This window comes from Miniopterus natalensis, chromosome 1, assembly GCF_054644295.1.
Source record: "Miniopterus natalensis isolate mMinNat1 chromosome 1, mMinNat1.hap1, whole genome shotgun sequence".
NCBI lineage: Eukaryota > Metazoa > Chordata > Mammalia > Chiroptera > Miniopteridae > Miniopterus > Miniopterus natalensis.
The window spans coordinates 59,705,405-59,722,193 of NC_142081.1; the positions used below are offsets into that span (position 1 = coordinate 59,705,405).

The following is a 16,789-nucleotide window of genomic DNA, read 5'->3' on the forward strand; positions in this document are numbered from 1 at the left end:
TTTTGAACGGGTTGTAGAAAACAAAACACAACAAATGAAGAATATGTGACAGAGACCATGTAGTCTGCAAAGCCTGAAATATTTACTTTCTGGCTCTTTGTCCACTCCTGCATTTACACTACCAATAACTAGAGTTAATATGTTCCATAGTGTCCACTGATATTGGCTCTAGACCGGTGCTGTCCAATACAGTAGCTATATAAGCTTAAGTTAATTAAAATAAAATTTAAAATTCTGTTCTTCAGTCACAATAGCCACATTTCAGGTTCTCAATAGTCACATGTGACTAATGGGCACGGAGTTGAACAGTGTAGATATAAAACATTACCATTATCACTGAAAGTCCTATCAATATCTAGAGTATCTAATACAGTCTCTTATGTATCATCAAACATATCATTAATACTACCATTCCAAACATTTTTACTCAGTTTTCATCTCATTGACATCTTATAAATATTTCCAGCCATCACATAGTCAAGAAGAATTATAGTGCTTTGTACTCAACCTTCAATTAGCAAAATCTTAGGTATTTACCTCCAAAAATCATTCTTCCCTTCAAGGTACACCTCATATGCCACTTTCTCCATGAAGAGGTATCAAATAAGGTCTTCCTTCTCTGTGCTCCCATACAATTTTAATATGTCCTACAATCCTTTGCATTGTCTTGTATTATAGTTATTTGTGTATATTATCTCCCTTTCTGGACTGTAACAAACTCTTATAGATTAGAGACTCTGAATCATCTGCTCCCAGCCCTAGCATAAGACAACAAGGAACCCAATAAATAATCTGAAGAATTCGATTGATCCAATTCAATTGAAATGAAAACTTCAATCTTAATATCTAGAGTAAGCTCTGCTTAGTCTTCTCTGACAGCTCTATGAATTTATCTTTAAAATTCCAATTGGCAATTTTTAAATTTTTTTTTTCTTAAACTCTAGTATGGAGATTAACAGCAAGAAAAGGGGCTTTAACTATGAGCTAATAATGGAGAGAGAAAGACTTACAAAAACCCATTTGTGGCGTACTAATACCAGCTTGCTTGCTAATGTTAATTTTATTCGCAGGAAACCGCAAGTTCGTTCAGTGCTGCTAGCACTCCATACACTGTAAACAAACTACGACAAGCCGAGCGTTTAAAATCACTTATTGCTGTCACTTCATTTCTAGTTAAGACAAGACTGAGTCGGAAACACAAACAACCGAGAGTTCCCTAAGGAGGGGAAGAGTCCAGGGAGCACCGACAGAAGGCCGCGGGGCGCCGCGGCCGAGCCAGCCGAGCCGGCCCAGGGGGGCCAGGCGCGGATGGGAAGTGCTGGGGAGGAGGGAGGCGGCACAAGGTGCAGGCCCAGGCGAGGAAAGAAAGAGCCCCACTTTGGGCCCAGCGCTGTCGTGGGCCGCCTGGCTGAGGGAGCGTCCCCGACCTTCCACGGGTGGACTTTCAAAGCGCTCATCCAAAACCTGAAGCCCTTCCACCCCGCGCCAGGAGCCCAGGACGAAAGGGTAATTCTCTACCTGCTGTAGCCTCTTGTTTGACAAATTCTCCTCAGACTTGTTTGGGGACTGCAGCCCTTAGAGGACCAGCTCACCAACGCCTCTCGACGTCTCCTCACAGCGCCCAGGCTGCCTCCGGGCAGTATTCAAATCTAACCGCCTAGACGATGCGCAAGCGCAAAGCAGCTCTATGCGTCAGCCCCGCCCCTTAGACGCCGGAGCAACCCCATTCCGGGCTTCTTTAACCCGGCTTCCTTTCCGGCCTGTATGCCAATTTTATATCCTTCAAGGTTTCTCATTTTCTACCGAATTTTCTTTTGTTTCTCTCGCAGCAGAACCCCCATATCGTGGGAGCAGCCATCTTCTTCTGATTAGTTGCTGTAAAAAAGATCGGCTCTTTGCTTCCGTACAAAATGGCGGCCGTGATAATATTGCGTCACATCCCCCCTAATATTACTCCCTATAGCTACCAGGAAGAGGTAGGCTTCTGGGACGAGGTGGCCGAGTGGTTAAGGCGATGGACTGCTAATCCATTGTGCTCTGCACGCGTGGGTTCGAATCCCATCCTCGTCGGAGGTGGCATTTTTGCTTCAGATTTAAATAGATAAATTTATTTGCGGAAGTGAAACAGTTAAATAGACTCCCTTTGTGGTGTACTAATCTATTTACTCTAGCACCGCTAATCTCACATTTGAGGTGTTTTTTTAAAAGACAGCTTTTGGAGCATTCTGAGCTCACAATAAAGAAAAGGGAAGTAATGTTGACAATGCAGCTAAAAATGCAGAGCCACTGATCAATTTGTATGTAACTAATCCTGATTTTAAGGCTGGTTTGTAACGGCTTTAGCTAACCTTCAGTTTCAGAGTCGTGGTGATTACGCGGTTAAGGCAATTCCTATTTTGGCTCAGGAGCGCCTGATACAGGATGCAGTTGCTAAAGCAAATCAAACAAAAGAGCGATTGCCTGTTGCTTTAGACAAGCATACTCTTAGTTTCGACCCAGGAGATGAAGTTTTAACAAAGCTGCTCAAATTCTTAGCTGCTTCCCTGTCCGGGTGTATCAATGGTTAGAGCGTCCTCCTCAAATGCCAAGCGGGCAGGTTCGATCCCTGAGTTTCCCCCAGCTCTTGCCAGACAGTATTTAAATTGCCCATTAGTGCTGTAGCCTCTCTAAAAACTAGTAAGCTGGCATCATTTTTCTGAGTTTTGTCTGCTTCTTGTAATGATGACTTCCAATAGAAAATAGATGTCTATCAATGTGTTCAGTCTCTACAAATAAAAAGTGAGTGGATTCTCTTCTCAAAGGAAAACCTTCAGCTGTAGAAGTTCTGAAAATACAAAGCACTGGAAGTGTCTGGAGAAAAAAATTTTTTTTGGGTAAAACTCAATTTTCTATTCCTCATTTTCTGTACCTATTTTCATGCTTAGTTCATTTGTGGTTTCTTTCATATGAAATTGCAATAAGACTTTCTCTGCCAGTCATTTTTTTTTTTGCATTTATAATCTCTTTATCTTTAAGAACTGTTTTTACCCTTTTCTAAGAGAATCAAAAGAATCAGCAACATGTCAGATTATTTAAAAGCCCAGGAGGGGGAAAAATACTTGAATTAGTAATAGAAAAAGCAATTTATAAACTAAGGCAATATGAGAGAGGCGCCATCTACTGGAGAAGCAGCAACTGCAAGACTTGCACAAGATAGTTCCACAGGAATGGCTGCTAGGTTTGGAAAGATCTCCATTACTCCCCCAAATTTCTCAACAAACCATAGCTCAAGGAAACCATTCTCCATCAACACCAGGGTTCTTCTCCCCAAGTCCTATCCTGAACAATGGCAGGAGCCCTCAACCTCTGGAAGGCCATGCAAGAAAGAACCATTGCACAGTCAAATGCATTACCAAGATATTCCAGCTCTCTCAACACTTCAGTGCCAGGAAATAGTTCTTCATTTTCCGAGTCCAACTTCAAAAAGAAGACCCATTCTATCTGAAGAACGAGGTGCTCTGGGAAGAACTGTTCAGTATTTAGTTGTTGGTGGTCTGCAGCCAGGCAGGCCCTTATGTGTCAGCAGCCCTATATGATGTAGCTCTGAAGGAAGATATTAAATCAATGAAATTTTTTTTTGTTTGCCTGCAGTTTTACTTAACTCTTGCAAGAAAAGCCCGGACTCCAGGCTGCAAGGCTTGCAAAGATTGATTTTGAGAGGCAGGCAATGACAGAAGTGAGTTCAGTCTGTTTCTTACCATTATGAAGTGTGGTCCCACTGGAGAACCATCTCTGGGAAAACAGTCATGACAAGGCCTGGAGAGATTCAAGAATGAATCTAGGCTTTCTTCTCTGAGTCTGCAAGACCAACCCAAAACATTTTTCTTTGCTCAAATAATTCCCTGAGCAGCATGCTATCATGTAAAAACATCCACCTTGCTATAACAGCTTCTGGGAATGTCTACTGAGTTGAAAATGAAATGATTTTTTTTCATATTGAAGATAGAGCAAAAACTGAAATCTAGTTTATAGTAACCTTGCTTAGGAAAGACAAAGTGAATAAATGTCAACAGACTCGCAGAAATGGGGAATAACACTTGTGATATCCATGCTTTGTATCACCTGCTGAGATACCTATGGATAGTTAACAAGCAACAACCGGTCACACATTTCCTTCTCGTCATTTTGAGGGGGAGCAATGCCCTCCATTTTAAATTTCAAAATAATTTTTGTTTGAAATCTCAAGAATGAAATAAAACTGGGTTAAACCCAACCTCAATAGGGTGAAGTTAATGGATGAAGTCAAGACCTGGGGAGATCATGTGGTACTTGTCTTTCTCTGACTGGCTTATTTCACTTAGCATAATACTCTCCAGTTCCATCCATGCTGACCCAAAGGGTAAGGAATCCTTCTTTTTTACAGCTGCATAGTATTTCATGGTGTAAATGTCCCACAGCTTTTTTATCCACTCACCCACTGATAGGCACCTGGGCTATTTCCAGATCTTAACTATTGTAAATTGAGCTGCTATGAACATAGGGGTGCACAAGTTCTTTCTGATTGGTGTTTTGGGTTTCTTAGGATATATTCCTAGAATTGGGATCCCTGGGTCAAATGGCAGTTCCATATTGAATTTTTTGAGGAAACTCCATACTGTTTTCCATAGTGGCTGCACCAGTCTTCGTTCCCACCAGCAGTGTACTAGGGTTCCCCTTTTCTCCACATCCTCGCCAGCACTTGTCATTTGTTGATTTGTTGACAGCAGCCATTCTGGCAGCTGTGAGGTGATATCTCATTGTCATTTCAATTTGCATCTCTCTGGTGATTAGTGATGTTGAGCATTTTTTCATGTCTCTTGGCCATCTGTATGTCCTCTTTGGAGAAGTGTCTGTTTAGGTCCTTTGCCCATTTTTTAATTGGATTGTTTGTCTTTCTTTTGTTAAGTTGTAAGAGTTCTTTATATATTTTGGATATTAACCCTTTATCTGATGTGTCATTGGCAAATATGTTCTCCCATACAGTGGGCTCCCTTTTTGTTTTGTTGGTGGTTTCTTTTGCTGTGCAGAAGCTTTTTATTTTGATGCAGTCCCATTTGTTTATTTTCTCCTTTGTTTCTCTTGCCCTCAGAGATGTATCAGCAAACACATTGCTACAAGAGATGTCTGAGATTTTGCTGCCTATGGTTTCTTCTAGGATTTTTATGGTATCACATCTTACATTTAAGTATTTTATCCATTTTGAGTTTATTCTTGTGTATGGTGTAAGTTGGTGGTCTAGTTTCATTTTTTTGCATGTACCTGTCCAATTTTCCCAACACCATTTATTGAAGAGACTGTTTTTACTCCATTGTATGTTCTTGCCTCCTTTGTCAAATATTAGTTGAAAGTGTCTTGTAAAATTCTTAATCTTTACATATTTGCCTCAATTCTCATTCTGTATGATTTACTGGGTGAGGTATAAAGCTGTTCTTTAAAAATTCTTAATCTATCTTAACTTCAACATTAATTAATTAATTAATTAATTAATTTATTTATTTATTTATTTTTTAAATATGTCTTTATAGATTTCAGAGAGAGGAAAGGAGAGGGAGAGAGAGAGATAGAAACATCAATGATGAGAGAGTCATTGATCGAGCCCACAACCCAGGCATGTGCCCTGGCCGGGAATCGAACCCCTATTGCCTGGATCCTAGGTCTATGCTCAACCGCTGAGCCACGCCCGGCCGGGCAACTTTGACATTTAGAATGTTGGAAAGTTTATAAGAAAAAAGAAACAGAAAAATTGCATCACTTGAATTACTGAAGTAGAATCTTGTGTATAGATGCCATGGTAATGTTAGAAAATGCAAGGCACAAGGCTCTCTTTGTATCTGAGAGCATGACAGATCTGCAATACCAAAGCCATAAGTTGCTTTTAAATCCCTCTTTAAAACAAAAACAAAACTCACCTGAGGATATGTTTATAGATTTTTAGAGAGAGAGGAAGGGAGAGAGAAACACTGATATGAGAAACATAGATTGGTTGCCTCCTGTATGCCCCCGACTGGGGATCGAACCTGCAAACTAGGTATGTGCCCTGACCGGAATCGAACCGGCAACCTTTTGGTGTATGGGACTATGTTCCAACCAACTGAGACACCTGGCCAGGGCTAAATCCTGTGGTTCTTATATGATAAAGAAGCAGTATTAGAATCTGCTAAGACATATTAAAGTGGTTGGTCACTTTTGTAAATTATTTTATATTGCTCATCATTATAGTCTCCAAAACACCAAACATATGGTATTCTCTTTCCAACCCTGATGAAAGTGACCCATTATCTAGGCACCTGGGAGTGGTACCCAACCTAGCTGCATGGAGGTCAAATAGACCTTAAGAGGAGAATCACTATTTCAGAAATAACCAAAGGTTAAAAAAGATCTTTTAAATTTTTATTTTAAAATTCTATCATAAGAGACATTATACATACAATGACACAATACATATGTAATATATTGTTTATGTACAGTTTAAATGAACAATAAAACCAATGCCATATATACACAGCCCAGCTTAAGAACAGAACATTACTAGCATCTTTGAAGCTTCCTATGTGTCCCTCCTGCTGACATCCTTCTACCAGAGAAAAGTACTTTATTGAGTTTTGTGTTAATCATCCTTTTGCTTTTACCAAATATTCATGTATATACCCCTAAAAATATTGTCTGTGTTTCTCAATTTTATATAAATGGAATATTATTCACCCATGACTTCTTTCACTTAACAGTTTTGTCCATGTAATTCATTCATTTTCACTGCTCCTTAGTATACAATTACATGAATTTACAACTAGGTACCCAGTCTCTTATTTTGGATATTTTTATTGTTTTCAGTTTTTTGCTATTACAAGAATGCTGCTGTAAATGTTTTTATACATGTACAAGTGTTTCTCCAGGTATATAGCTAGAAGTGAAGTCATTGGTGATGTGCATGTTCAACTTTACTAGGCAATTTTTTTTCAAAATTACAAAAGAAAATTTATTTCAAAAGCATAAGGGAACATTTACTTCTGAACAAGGTGATAAACAGATGTCTTGCAAAAAAAAAAAAAATCATGGGATCAAGTTTTTCATTCAAACTTTTGAAGCAAAAATAACCTACGTTGTACACTATTGCCTTAGGAAAGGGAAGAATAATGAGGTGGTAGAGGAAGAAACACAGTAAACTCAGTATCAAACTTGAGAAAGTAGTCAGTTCTACTCAGCTTTGAGTTTACAGATATTCTTTAAAAAAAAAAAAGAGGAAAAGTTACATTTAGTGTTTAAATTTATACAACTGTAGTTGTATAAATATAGTAAATATGTAGTTGTATAAATATATAGTAAATATGTAGTTGTATAAATATGTAGTCCCAATATAGTTTCTGTACTTGAAATGGCTTTAGGCCAGTGGCTGACCTGCCTCTGAGGTCCAGACTACCTGGTCATATTTTCAAATGGCAATTCTGTGTTCCTGTATCTGTTCAGATTCCAAGGGAGCTTAGGCTCAGCTCATAGTCTTTCAGGATGTTTAGATTGTTGTCACCACTCCATAGTCAAGCTGACCAATTTCTTTTGCTCACTTGTATAATTCTAGTCTTTAAAAGACATTTTCCTGCCTGGCCAGAGTGGCTCAGTTGGTTGAGTGTTGTCCTATGCACCAAAAGGTTGCTGGTTCAATTCAGGTCACATACCTGGGTTGCAGGTTTGATCCCGTCAGGGCACGTACGGAGGGTAGCCAATCAATGTTTCCTTCTCTCTCCCACTTCCTCTCTCTAAGTATGTCCTCAGGTGAGGATTAAAAACTGTTTCCCATAAACATGCACATAAACATGTGCAGTAATTCTAACAAAGGGGTTTTACTTTTTCCCCAGTGTAAAGGTAACAGTAATGAAGAAACCTGCATTGTAATAACAAACTATGCCTCAAAAAATATGTCAAACTACTAGAAAATGTCATTCAGGCATTGCATTTAAACAGCAAACTTGGAGAGGAGAGCTTAACTGTGGAATAAAAATATATGAAACATTCAAGTGCAGAGCAAAGAACCTATGCTACTAAAAATGCCAATGACATTAAACACTCCACAAAGCCCCCATCTGTTGTTTTAACTTAAAGATTCTATTGGCTAACTTATACAATAATTTTTATTAATAACCCAAGAAGTTAAAATCTTAAAAGTGGCAAAAGCAAACTGAGAGAGCATCCCTTATTATTGGTACACTATGTTATCAAGTCACTTTCCTGGGTTGCCCTGGTTATTAAATCCCCAAATTTTAAATTATTCTATGTCATTCTGTAGAAAACTATATGTACATCAAATTCAATATTTCAGCTGCATTTCTCCAACAGGGATTTACAAATTTATCATTGAAAATTTATCTTTGAAAAATAAACAGATTTACCTTTGTTTATTTTTAGTTTTTTATTTTATTGTATTATTTTATTTTTTAATTTTTGTTAATCTTCACCCAAGGATATTTTTTCTATTGCTTTTCAGAGAGAGTGGGAGAGAGGGAGAGAGAGAGAAACATCTATGTGAGAGAGAAACACATAGATTGGTTGTCTCCCACACTCATCCAGACTAGGGTGGGAAGAACCTGCAACCCAGGGACATGCCCTTGACTGGGAATCGAACCCGCAACCCTTCGGTATGTGGGTCAATGCTCTAACCACTGAGCAACACTGGCTAAGGCATGGTCAATGAATTTTCTACAGGAGTGCCAAGATCATTCAATGGGGAAATACCAGTCTCGAGAAAGTGGATATCCACATGTAACAGAAAGAAGTTGGACCCCTATCTCACACCACATTAGAAATCAACTCAAAATGAATCAAAGACACAATGTAAGAGATAAAACTCTTAAAATATAGGGGTAAATCTTCATGACCTTGGATTTGCCAATGGATTTTCAGATATAACACCAAAAGCACAATCAACAAAAGAAAAAGTTGGACTGCATCAAAATTAAAACTTGTCACAGGCAACAAAAACAAAAATAGTAAAAAACTTCTGCACAGCAAAGGAAGCAATTAACAGAGTGAAAAGGAAATGGAAGAAAATATCTTCAAGCCATATTTCTAATAAGGGGTTAATATTTAAAAATATAAGGAACTCCTTCAACTCTATAGCAAAAAAAAAAACCAAATAAGCCATTCTGAAAATTGGCAAAGGGCTTGAGTACATCTTTCTCCAAAGAGGACATACAAATGACTAGGTTCAGAGAACTTCCAGATTGGTGAACAAGAAGGCATCCACATGCCCAGGGGGTGGCATACCCTGAGCTCTATGGGGTCAGAAGCACCTGAGCTCAAGACCCTTCCAAACCTTATCTCTTCATCTGGCCATTCATTCGTATCCTTTAATATCCTTTGTAATACCTCAGTAATTTAGCAAGTAAACTATTTTCCTGAGTTCTGTGAGCCATTGTAGTAAATGATTGAATCAGAGAGGGTTGTGGGAACCTCTGTTTTACCATATGTCAGAAGCACAGGTAACAACCTGAACTTGAGACTGGCAATGTAGGACTGAGCCCTTAAATTGTAAAATCTGAACCTCTCTCCAGGTAGACAGTATCAGAATTGAGTTAAAACTGTAGGACACCTAGCTTAGTGTGGGGAAAACGACACACATTTGAAATATAGAGTATTCTGTAAGTAGTGAGTAAAGGAAAATGAGATTTTCTTTTCAGGTATCTTAACACAGTCACACACATAGAAGCGGAGAGTAGAATGGTGGTATCAGCTGTTGGGAGCAGGGGGAAATAGGGAATTGCTATTCAACAGTATCAACTTCCAGAAGTCCTAGAGGTTTGCTGTACAACATTGTATTTATAGTTAATAATACTGTACTGCATTACTTAACATAAAAATGTGTTAAGGGGTATAGCTCATGTTAAGTGTTCTTATGACACAAAAAAAGAAAATTAAAATTTTTGTGAATGAAAGGACATTATCAATAAAATGTACAGACAACCTACAAAATGGGAGAAAATATTTGCAAATCATATATCTGATAATGGTCTCATATCCAAAATATATAAAGAACTCTTGTAACTCAACAATAAAAAGGCGAACAACCCAATTCAAAAATGGGCAAAAGACCTGAACAGACATTTCTCCAAAGAAGATATATAAATGGCCAAAAAGATGCTAAACATTACTAATCAATAGGGAAATGCAAAGATGCTAAACATTACTAATCAATAGGGAAATGCAAATCAAGACCACAAGAGTGCCCTAGCTGGTTTGCTCAGTGGTTAGAGCATCGCCCTGCAGACTGAAGAGTCCTGGATTCTATTCCTGCTAAAGACATGTACCTCGGTTCAGGCTTGATCCCCAGCCCCTGGTTGGGGTGCATGCAGGAGGCAACCAACTGATGTATCTCTCTCACATCAATGTCTCTCTCTATCCTCCTCCCACTCTCACTGAGAAGCAATGGAAAAAGTATCCTGGGGTGAGGATTTTAAAAAAAGACCACAAGATTAACACTTCACTCCCACTAGGCTGACTATAATCAGAATAACAGAAAATGAGTATTGGTGAGGATGTGGAGAAATTGGAAACCTGGTGTGTTGCTGGTGGGAATGTAAAATGGCTCAGCCACTGTGGAAAAGTTTCATGACTCCTCAGACAGTTACACATAGATTTACCATATACTCAGCAATTCTACTCCTTGGTACATACTGAAGAATTGAAAATACAAATTTGAACAAAAATTTATACACAGCCTGGCCAGTGTTGCTCAGTGGCTGAGCGTCAATCCATGCACCAGGTTACCGGTTCAATTCCTGATCAGGGCACATGCCCGGATTGCAGGCTGGATCCCCCCCAGTGGGGGATGTGCCAGGAGGCAGCTGATTCATGTTTCTTTCTCTCTCCCTTCTTCTCTCTGAAAGCAATAAAAACATATAAAAAAAATTTGTACACAAATGTTCATAGCAGCACTATTCACAAAAGCCAAAAGGTGGAAATAACCCAAATGTCTATCAACTGATGAATGGATATAAAAATGTAGTATACCCATACAATAGAATATTATTCAGCTGTAAAAAGGACTGAGGTACTGATGCATGCTATAAATTGGATAAACCTTGAAAACATTATGCTAAGCAAAAGAAGACAGACACAACAGGTCTCTTATGATTCCATTTATATGAAATGTCCAGAATAGGCAAATCCATAGAGACAAAAATTAGATTAATGGTTACCAGTGGCTGGGAGGAAGGGGAAATGGGGAATGACTACTTATTGAGTATGAATTTCCTTTTAGGTGATGAAAATGTTTTGGAACTAGAAAAGAGGTAATGTTTGCACAACACTGTGAATGTGCTAAATGCCAGTAAATAGTATATGTTAATACAGTTAATTGTATGTTATGTGAATTTACGTCAATTAAAAAAAAAAGTACCCTAGCTGGGTAGTTCAGTTGGTTAGAGTGTTGTCCTGATACACAAGATTGTGGGTTTGATCCCTAATTAGGACACATAAAAGAATCAACCAATGAATGCATAAATAAGTGGTACAACAAATCAATGGTTCTCTCTCTCCTCCTTTCTAAATAAATTAATTAAATAAAAAGCAGTAGAAAAAAGAGACACAGAAAGTATAAGAAAAAAGTATATATTTACAACCCCAAAAGTCCCCAAACTCTAGCTGAAGGAGGTAGCAAATATAAGCAGTTCCTTTAAGGGCCCAACTTCACTCCTTATAGAACACTGAGTACCAGCCCATGAGGTCAGTTCCTACTCCATGGTCTCTTCCAACCCAAGAAGTAATCCCTCCATGGGCCACAGCTCTCAGTCCTCTTGCCAGTCATCCTGTGCCCAGGTAGGCATGGGTGAAAAGTACTCAAAACCTGGCCCTTTATAGCGCAGGGCATGTAGAAACATCACAAGGTCCTGGGGCAAGGGGTCCTGTCGCACCAGTCGGCATTCTGCACAGAGGGGGTCTATCTCTTGATTCACAACATCAGTTTCGGCTGCATTCCCTGGTGCCAGAGCCATTGTGTCCAGATCCTGAGGGGCTGCCTCAAGTATTCCATCCATCGTTTGGGCAGATGCAGCCAAGTCTTCTAGGTGGTCCTTGCCCAGCTCTGAAGAGGGAGCTGTAGAGTCTGTGAGTCCTGGGGTCAGGTCAACTTCACAGAGATCTAGCACATCCAGGCTCTGTTTGGCCTGGTGCTCTGCCACAAGGTCCCGCAGTAATTCCTCATCTGTTTTGGGAATGTGGCCACCCCGGCCCCGGGAGGGGCCCCAAGCCACTGAGTTGTAGATGGGGTCATTGAGGATGGGGTGGCCCAGGAACTGGAGGTGGACTCGGATCTGGTGGGTGCGACCTGTGAGTGGCCGACACTGCACCACACTAGAGTGGCCGTTGTAGCTCAGTCTCCGGAACACTGTCTCACAGGGCTTGCCCCGAGTGTCTACACGGCACACCCCAACCTTGTAAGACACTACCAAGATGGGTTCCTTGCAGGTCACTTCCTCGGTGGGGAACTCCCCCTCCACCCGGCACACGTACTCCTTTTCCAGCTACACAGGAAGGAAAATGGAAAAAATCAGCACGAAGGCTAAATTCATGAAGTCCAGGCCCTGTGCAAGTGGTGAGGAATGCACAGTGCCAGGTAGAAGAGGATGCTAACCCTGGCTCCACCACTTGCCAGGTTCATGATTCTGAGTACATTACTTAACCTCTTTAAATCCCATTAACTTGTCTAGAAAAAGTGAGGTTAGAAAAGCATTTACCTCAAAGGGCTGTTATAAGGATTCAGTAAATTAGGCTCTAATGTACTTGGTACTTAGCCTGGTATACAGTAAGTACTCAAATGTGTCACAATCAGATCCAGAATTACAAGTCTCAAGACTACCATCAGTACCATTTAACTCTTCTACCCAAGCCCCTTCCAATTTCATCCACAATCTTTCCACCAAGTAGGCTCTCCTCACAATCCTAAAAACCTCACTCAGGCCTGGTGGGCGTAGCTTAGTAGTTGAACTTCAACCCATGAATAAGGAGGTCATGGTTTGATTCCCAGTCAGGGCATATCCCCAGTGGGGGGCGTGCAGGAGACAGCCGATCAATGACTGTCTCTCATCATTGATGTTTCTCTCTCTCCCTCTCCCTTCCTCTCTCTGAAATCGATAAAAACATATTAAAAACAAAACAAAACAAAACAAAACAAAACCTCGCTCAACCTGTAGGCACTTTAAAACTTCAAAAGAGTAAGCTACCAAGATAGGCCGTTTATGCCACCTCTAAAAATCTCTTGAAACTTAAGAGATAATAACCTGTCTTTGGCCTTTTAGTGCTGACTTCCCTGAACTTAGAAACCTTGGCCAGATAAATACAAAGACCCACTTCAGATAGAAATCAGTGATTGCCTTTTGACACACAGCATTTGTGAGTCCAGAAAGTGACCGGCATGAAACAAAACCCAGGCTCACCTGCCGGTCCCGAACCTGCTCATGTATTCTCTCCGAAACAGCTGCTGTCTTGGCAAACATGAGGACTCCTGAGGTAAGGCGGTCAAGCCGATGCAGTGGGTGTAACTCCTTAAGCTGGTGCTCCTTGCCTAGGATGAAGATGACCGTGTTGTGTCGGAAGCGGCCACAGGGGTGGACAGGAATGGAAGAAGGCTTGTCTACAACCACCATGTCTTCATTCTCAGCCAGCAGGCGGACAGGCTCTGCTGTGACTGGTGGCTCATGCCTGTGCACTGTGTTCCGCAAGAAGTCATTGTCCTGCCAATGACATAGGCAATCTGTCAGACAGGACCAGCAAACTGTAATCAGTCAACTTCACACACTTCTTGTTATTTATTGACATGGAAGAATGGTCACAGTATATCCTTACAAAGAAAAAGCAGTATGCATAGTGCATATTCTCTGTGCAAAAATGCAAACAGATACACAGGCAGATAGCAGGTACTGAAAAAGAACTAGAAGGATATACACCAAAATGTTAATGGTACTATCTCTGGGTGGTGGGGTTATGGTTTTTTATTTTGCTTGCTTGTATTTTCTCTACAGTGTTATACTTAAAAGGTAAATTTTCCTAAAATGGAGGGGGGAAACCCTCCACAAGTCATCACTTTTTGTAATCTTAAAGAAATAACACCAAGCTTTAAGTCCAGAGATCTGAGCTCTGGACCTGGATTTCCCTCAGGCTCATTGCAAGTCACTGAACTTCTTAAGCCTCAGTTTCCTTATCTGTAAAATGTGAGGCTTAGACCTGACCTGTGCATTTCAAAAATGGGATGGGAGAGGGGATTCAAGCCACTCATTCCCTAAATACTGAAATCACCTTGTCTCCCCTCACAACCTGGTGAGCCAGGGGTGTCTGGTACCCCTTAGCTGTGAAGGAATTTTCAAGAAGGGTCAAAGCACTAGGTTAGATAGCTCTAGTCTTTATGCCTGATAGTTCACAATTCTATCATGTCAGGCTCTATAATAAATAACTTAAGTAGTTATAAGAACACAGGCTTTGGAGGTGATACTGTTGCCCTACCTCTCTGAGGTTTACCTTAGTTTCCTCACAGGTAAAATGAGGTGGCAATACCCACCCCACAAGGCTGTTGATAAACTTAAACGTTAAAGTACTTAAAATTCTTAACACTGTGCCCAATACACAGTAAGGAGACATAAATGATAGCCTCTACTATTTGTATAGAGATCCACAATGCAAAATAGAAAGTGCTCAATGTCCGCGCCAGTGGCACAAGACTGCATAAAAGGAGCCACAAGAATTCTAACTTCTATCCCTTAGAAACACGAAAGCACTGAGGCTACTTGCAGAGAGGGGGTGAAAGGAGGGGGCTAAACGACTGTTCCAAATGAAAGCGAGAAAGCTTCGGAATTACCCCGATTTTACTCCAGTACCTATGACCTACTAGCTCAGGAAAAAACACCCCCTTTCCTCACGCCGTTCCGGCCGGCCCCATAAGGACTCCTCCACCTTGAGCACAATGCTGAGGTCCCGTACTGGCTCCTCGTTGAGGTGCAGGCGCCCGGCTCTGACAGCGGCCTCGTAGTAGGCCAGGGGCTGGGCTCGGAACTCAGTGCTGAAGACGTGCAGCAAGCTGTGGCCCACCCAGCGGCCTTTGCAGTAGGTTCGGAAATCAAAGTAATAGGGTCGAACTTTGCGCAGGCCGCCCTCGAAGTAGTAGCTGGTCTCTGCAAAGTGCTCATCGCCGAAGCTCACCCCTGCCCTCCGCTTCTTCGGGGGCGGCACTATGCGCTCCCCCGCTGCACCCCGCCGCTTCTTCCGCTTGCCTGGGCCCGGAGCTGCAAGAAGGGCCGGCTCCTCGCTCCCCGCGGTCTGCTTCCCGACTTCCGGGGCCAACTTCACTCCCTGGGCCGCCGGCTCCGGGCGCTCTGGAGGTCGCTCGACCCTCGAGTCGCCATCCGCGTCTCCGTTTTGCTGAGCCAGAGCCCTCAGCCCGCTCGCTGCCTCCGCCCCGGTAGACAGCATTTCCGCCATCGGGGCTCTACGGCCACTCCAAGTCCTCGCAAAGCTGAGGAATAGGAGGTTAAATCGCTCCCGCACGAAAATCGGGAGCCACCCGCGGCAGCCCAGCCACATAACCACGCGGGCGCCACTCCTGGGTCGCGATCTGAATACGTCACTCAGCACCAGCCAATCAGTGAGGCCCTGGGCCGAGGCGGGGACAGCGAAAGGAGGGAGCGAGGGAGTTGACAGACTCGAGCAGGAAGTTCGACTGTGAAGACTCACCAAGAGCACTGATTTCATGTAGTTATACTCAAGTATAGAAAAACTCCTGAAAGGAACTTTATTTAAAACAAAACAGACATTAAATTTAAAACAAACAACACAAAACAAAACAGAGTGCTAAATTCTGAATATGCTAAGAATATTTAAGCACTGTGTTGTGTACTTTAAAAGAGTGAAACCCTTCCCAGCTTCCCTTGTTGGACGTTGGTGTAGCCCCACAGTCTGTGGTAGAGACACACAGCAGAGGAAGCAAGCGTTATGTCTGACAAGATAGTATTGGAGGCATCTGGTTTGGGGGGCTAACAGTGGGGGCGGGGGGCTCTTATGTCCAGTTTCAGGGTCTACATTTAGTGCCAGCGCGGTGTTCCCTGAGCACTTCCTCAGTGAAGCTAGGACACTGTTCCTGGCCCCATAGCCCCCAAGCCTGGCCATCTCGAGGTTTTCTGAACTACTTACTATCTTTCAAACCTGTGCTGTGCAATAGAGTAGCCATTAGCTATTTAAATTAATTAAAATGACATAAAACTTAAGATTAGTTCTTCAATTGCACAAGTTGCATTTCAAGAGCTCAGTAGCCACATAAAGCCAGTGGCTACTATATTGGACAGCTCAGATACAGAATATTTTTATCACCACAGAAAGTTCTATTGGACAGAGCAGCTTTAATCAATTCCTTTTACTGTTTAAACTGGCAAGAATGAGTTCTATTATTTGAAGTAAGAACTCCAACTCACTTACTGTGATAAGGATTTAAGTAATTTAAGAGTAACGGGAGCCCAGCCGGCGTGGTTCTGCAGGTGATCATGGTCCTATGATCCAGGAGATTGTGGTTAGATTCCCAGTCAGGCAACATGCCCCAGTTGCGGGCTTCGCGTGCCTCTGCACGCTGATCAATGATGTTTCTCATCATTGATGTTTTTATCTCTCTCTCCCTCTCATAAATAGCCTCTTTCTGAAATCAATATGTGTATATATATATTTTAAAAAGAGTAATGGGAAATCATCAGAGTTTTTGGTGTGACATGATCTGATCTCCATTCCAAAAGGATCACCCTGGTTACAA

General features: G+C 41.6%; 2 protein-coding genes and 1 non-coding gene across 3 annotated transcripts in view; 1 reads left to right on the plus strand and 2 right to left on the minus strand.

The window, feature by feature from the left end:
• Positions 1-1,637, minus strand: part of KNL1 (kinetochore scaffold 1) — a 55,106-nt gene extending 53,469 nt beyond the window's left edge. The window contains exon 1 of the mRNA XM_016220405.2: positions 1,519-1,637. The gene's annotated coding sequence lies outside the window, so the exon portion shown is untranslated. The remainder of the gene's footprint in view (positions 1-1,518) is intronic.
• A 351-nt stretch (positions 1,638-1,988) lies between these two features.
• TRNAS-GCU (transfer RNA serine (anticodon GCU)) lies at positions 1,989-2,070 on the plus strand. The gene has a single exon. It is a non-coding gene; the product is annotated as a tRNA-Ser (tRNA).
• A 4,316-nt stretch (positions 2,071-6,386) lies between these two features.
• On the minus strand, positions 6,387-15,576 carry RPUSD2 (RNA pseudouridine synthase domain containing 2). The gene is made up of 3 exons (XM_016220385.2): positions 14,950-15,576; positions 13,440-13,736; positions 6,387-12,527 (listed from the first exon to the last, which is right to left on the minus strand). Exons 1-3 carry the CDS (start codon positions 15,574-15,576, stop codon positions 11,793-11,795), a joined length of 1,659 nt encoding a protein of 552 aa, XP_016075871.2. The 3' UTR covers positions 6,387-11,792.
• Between the last annotated feature and the right edge of the window lie 1,213 nt (positions 15,577-16,789).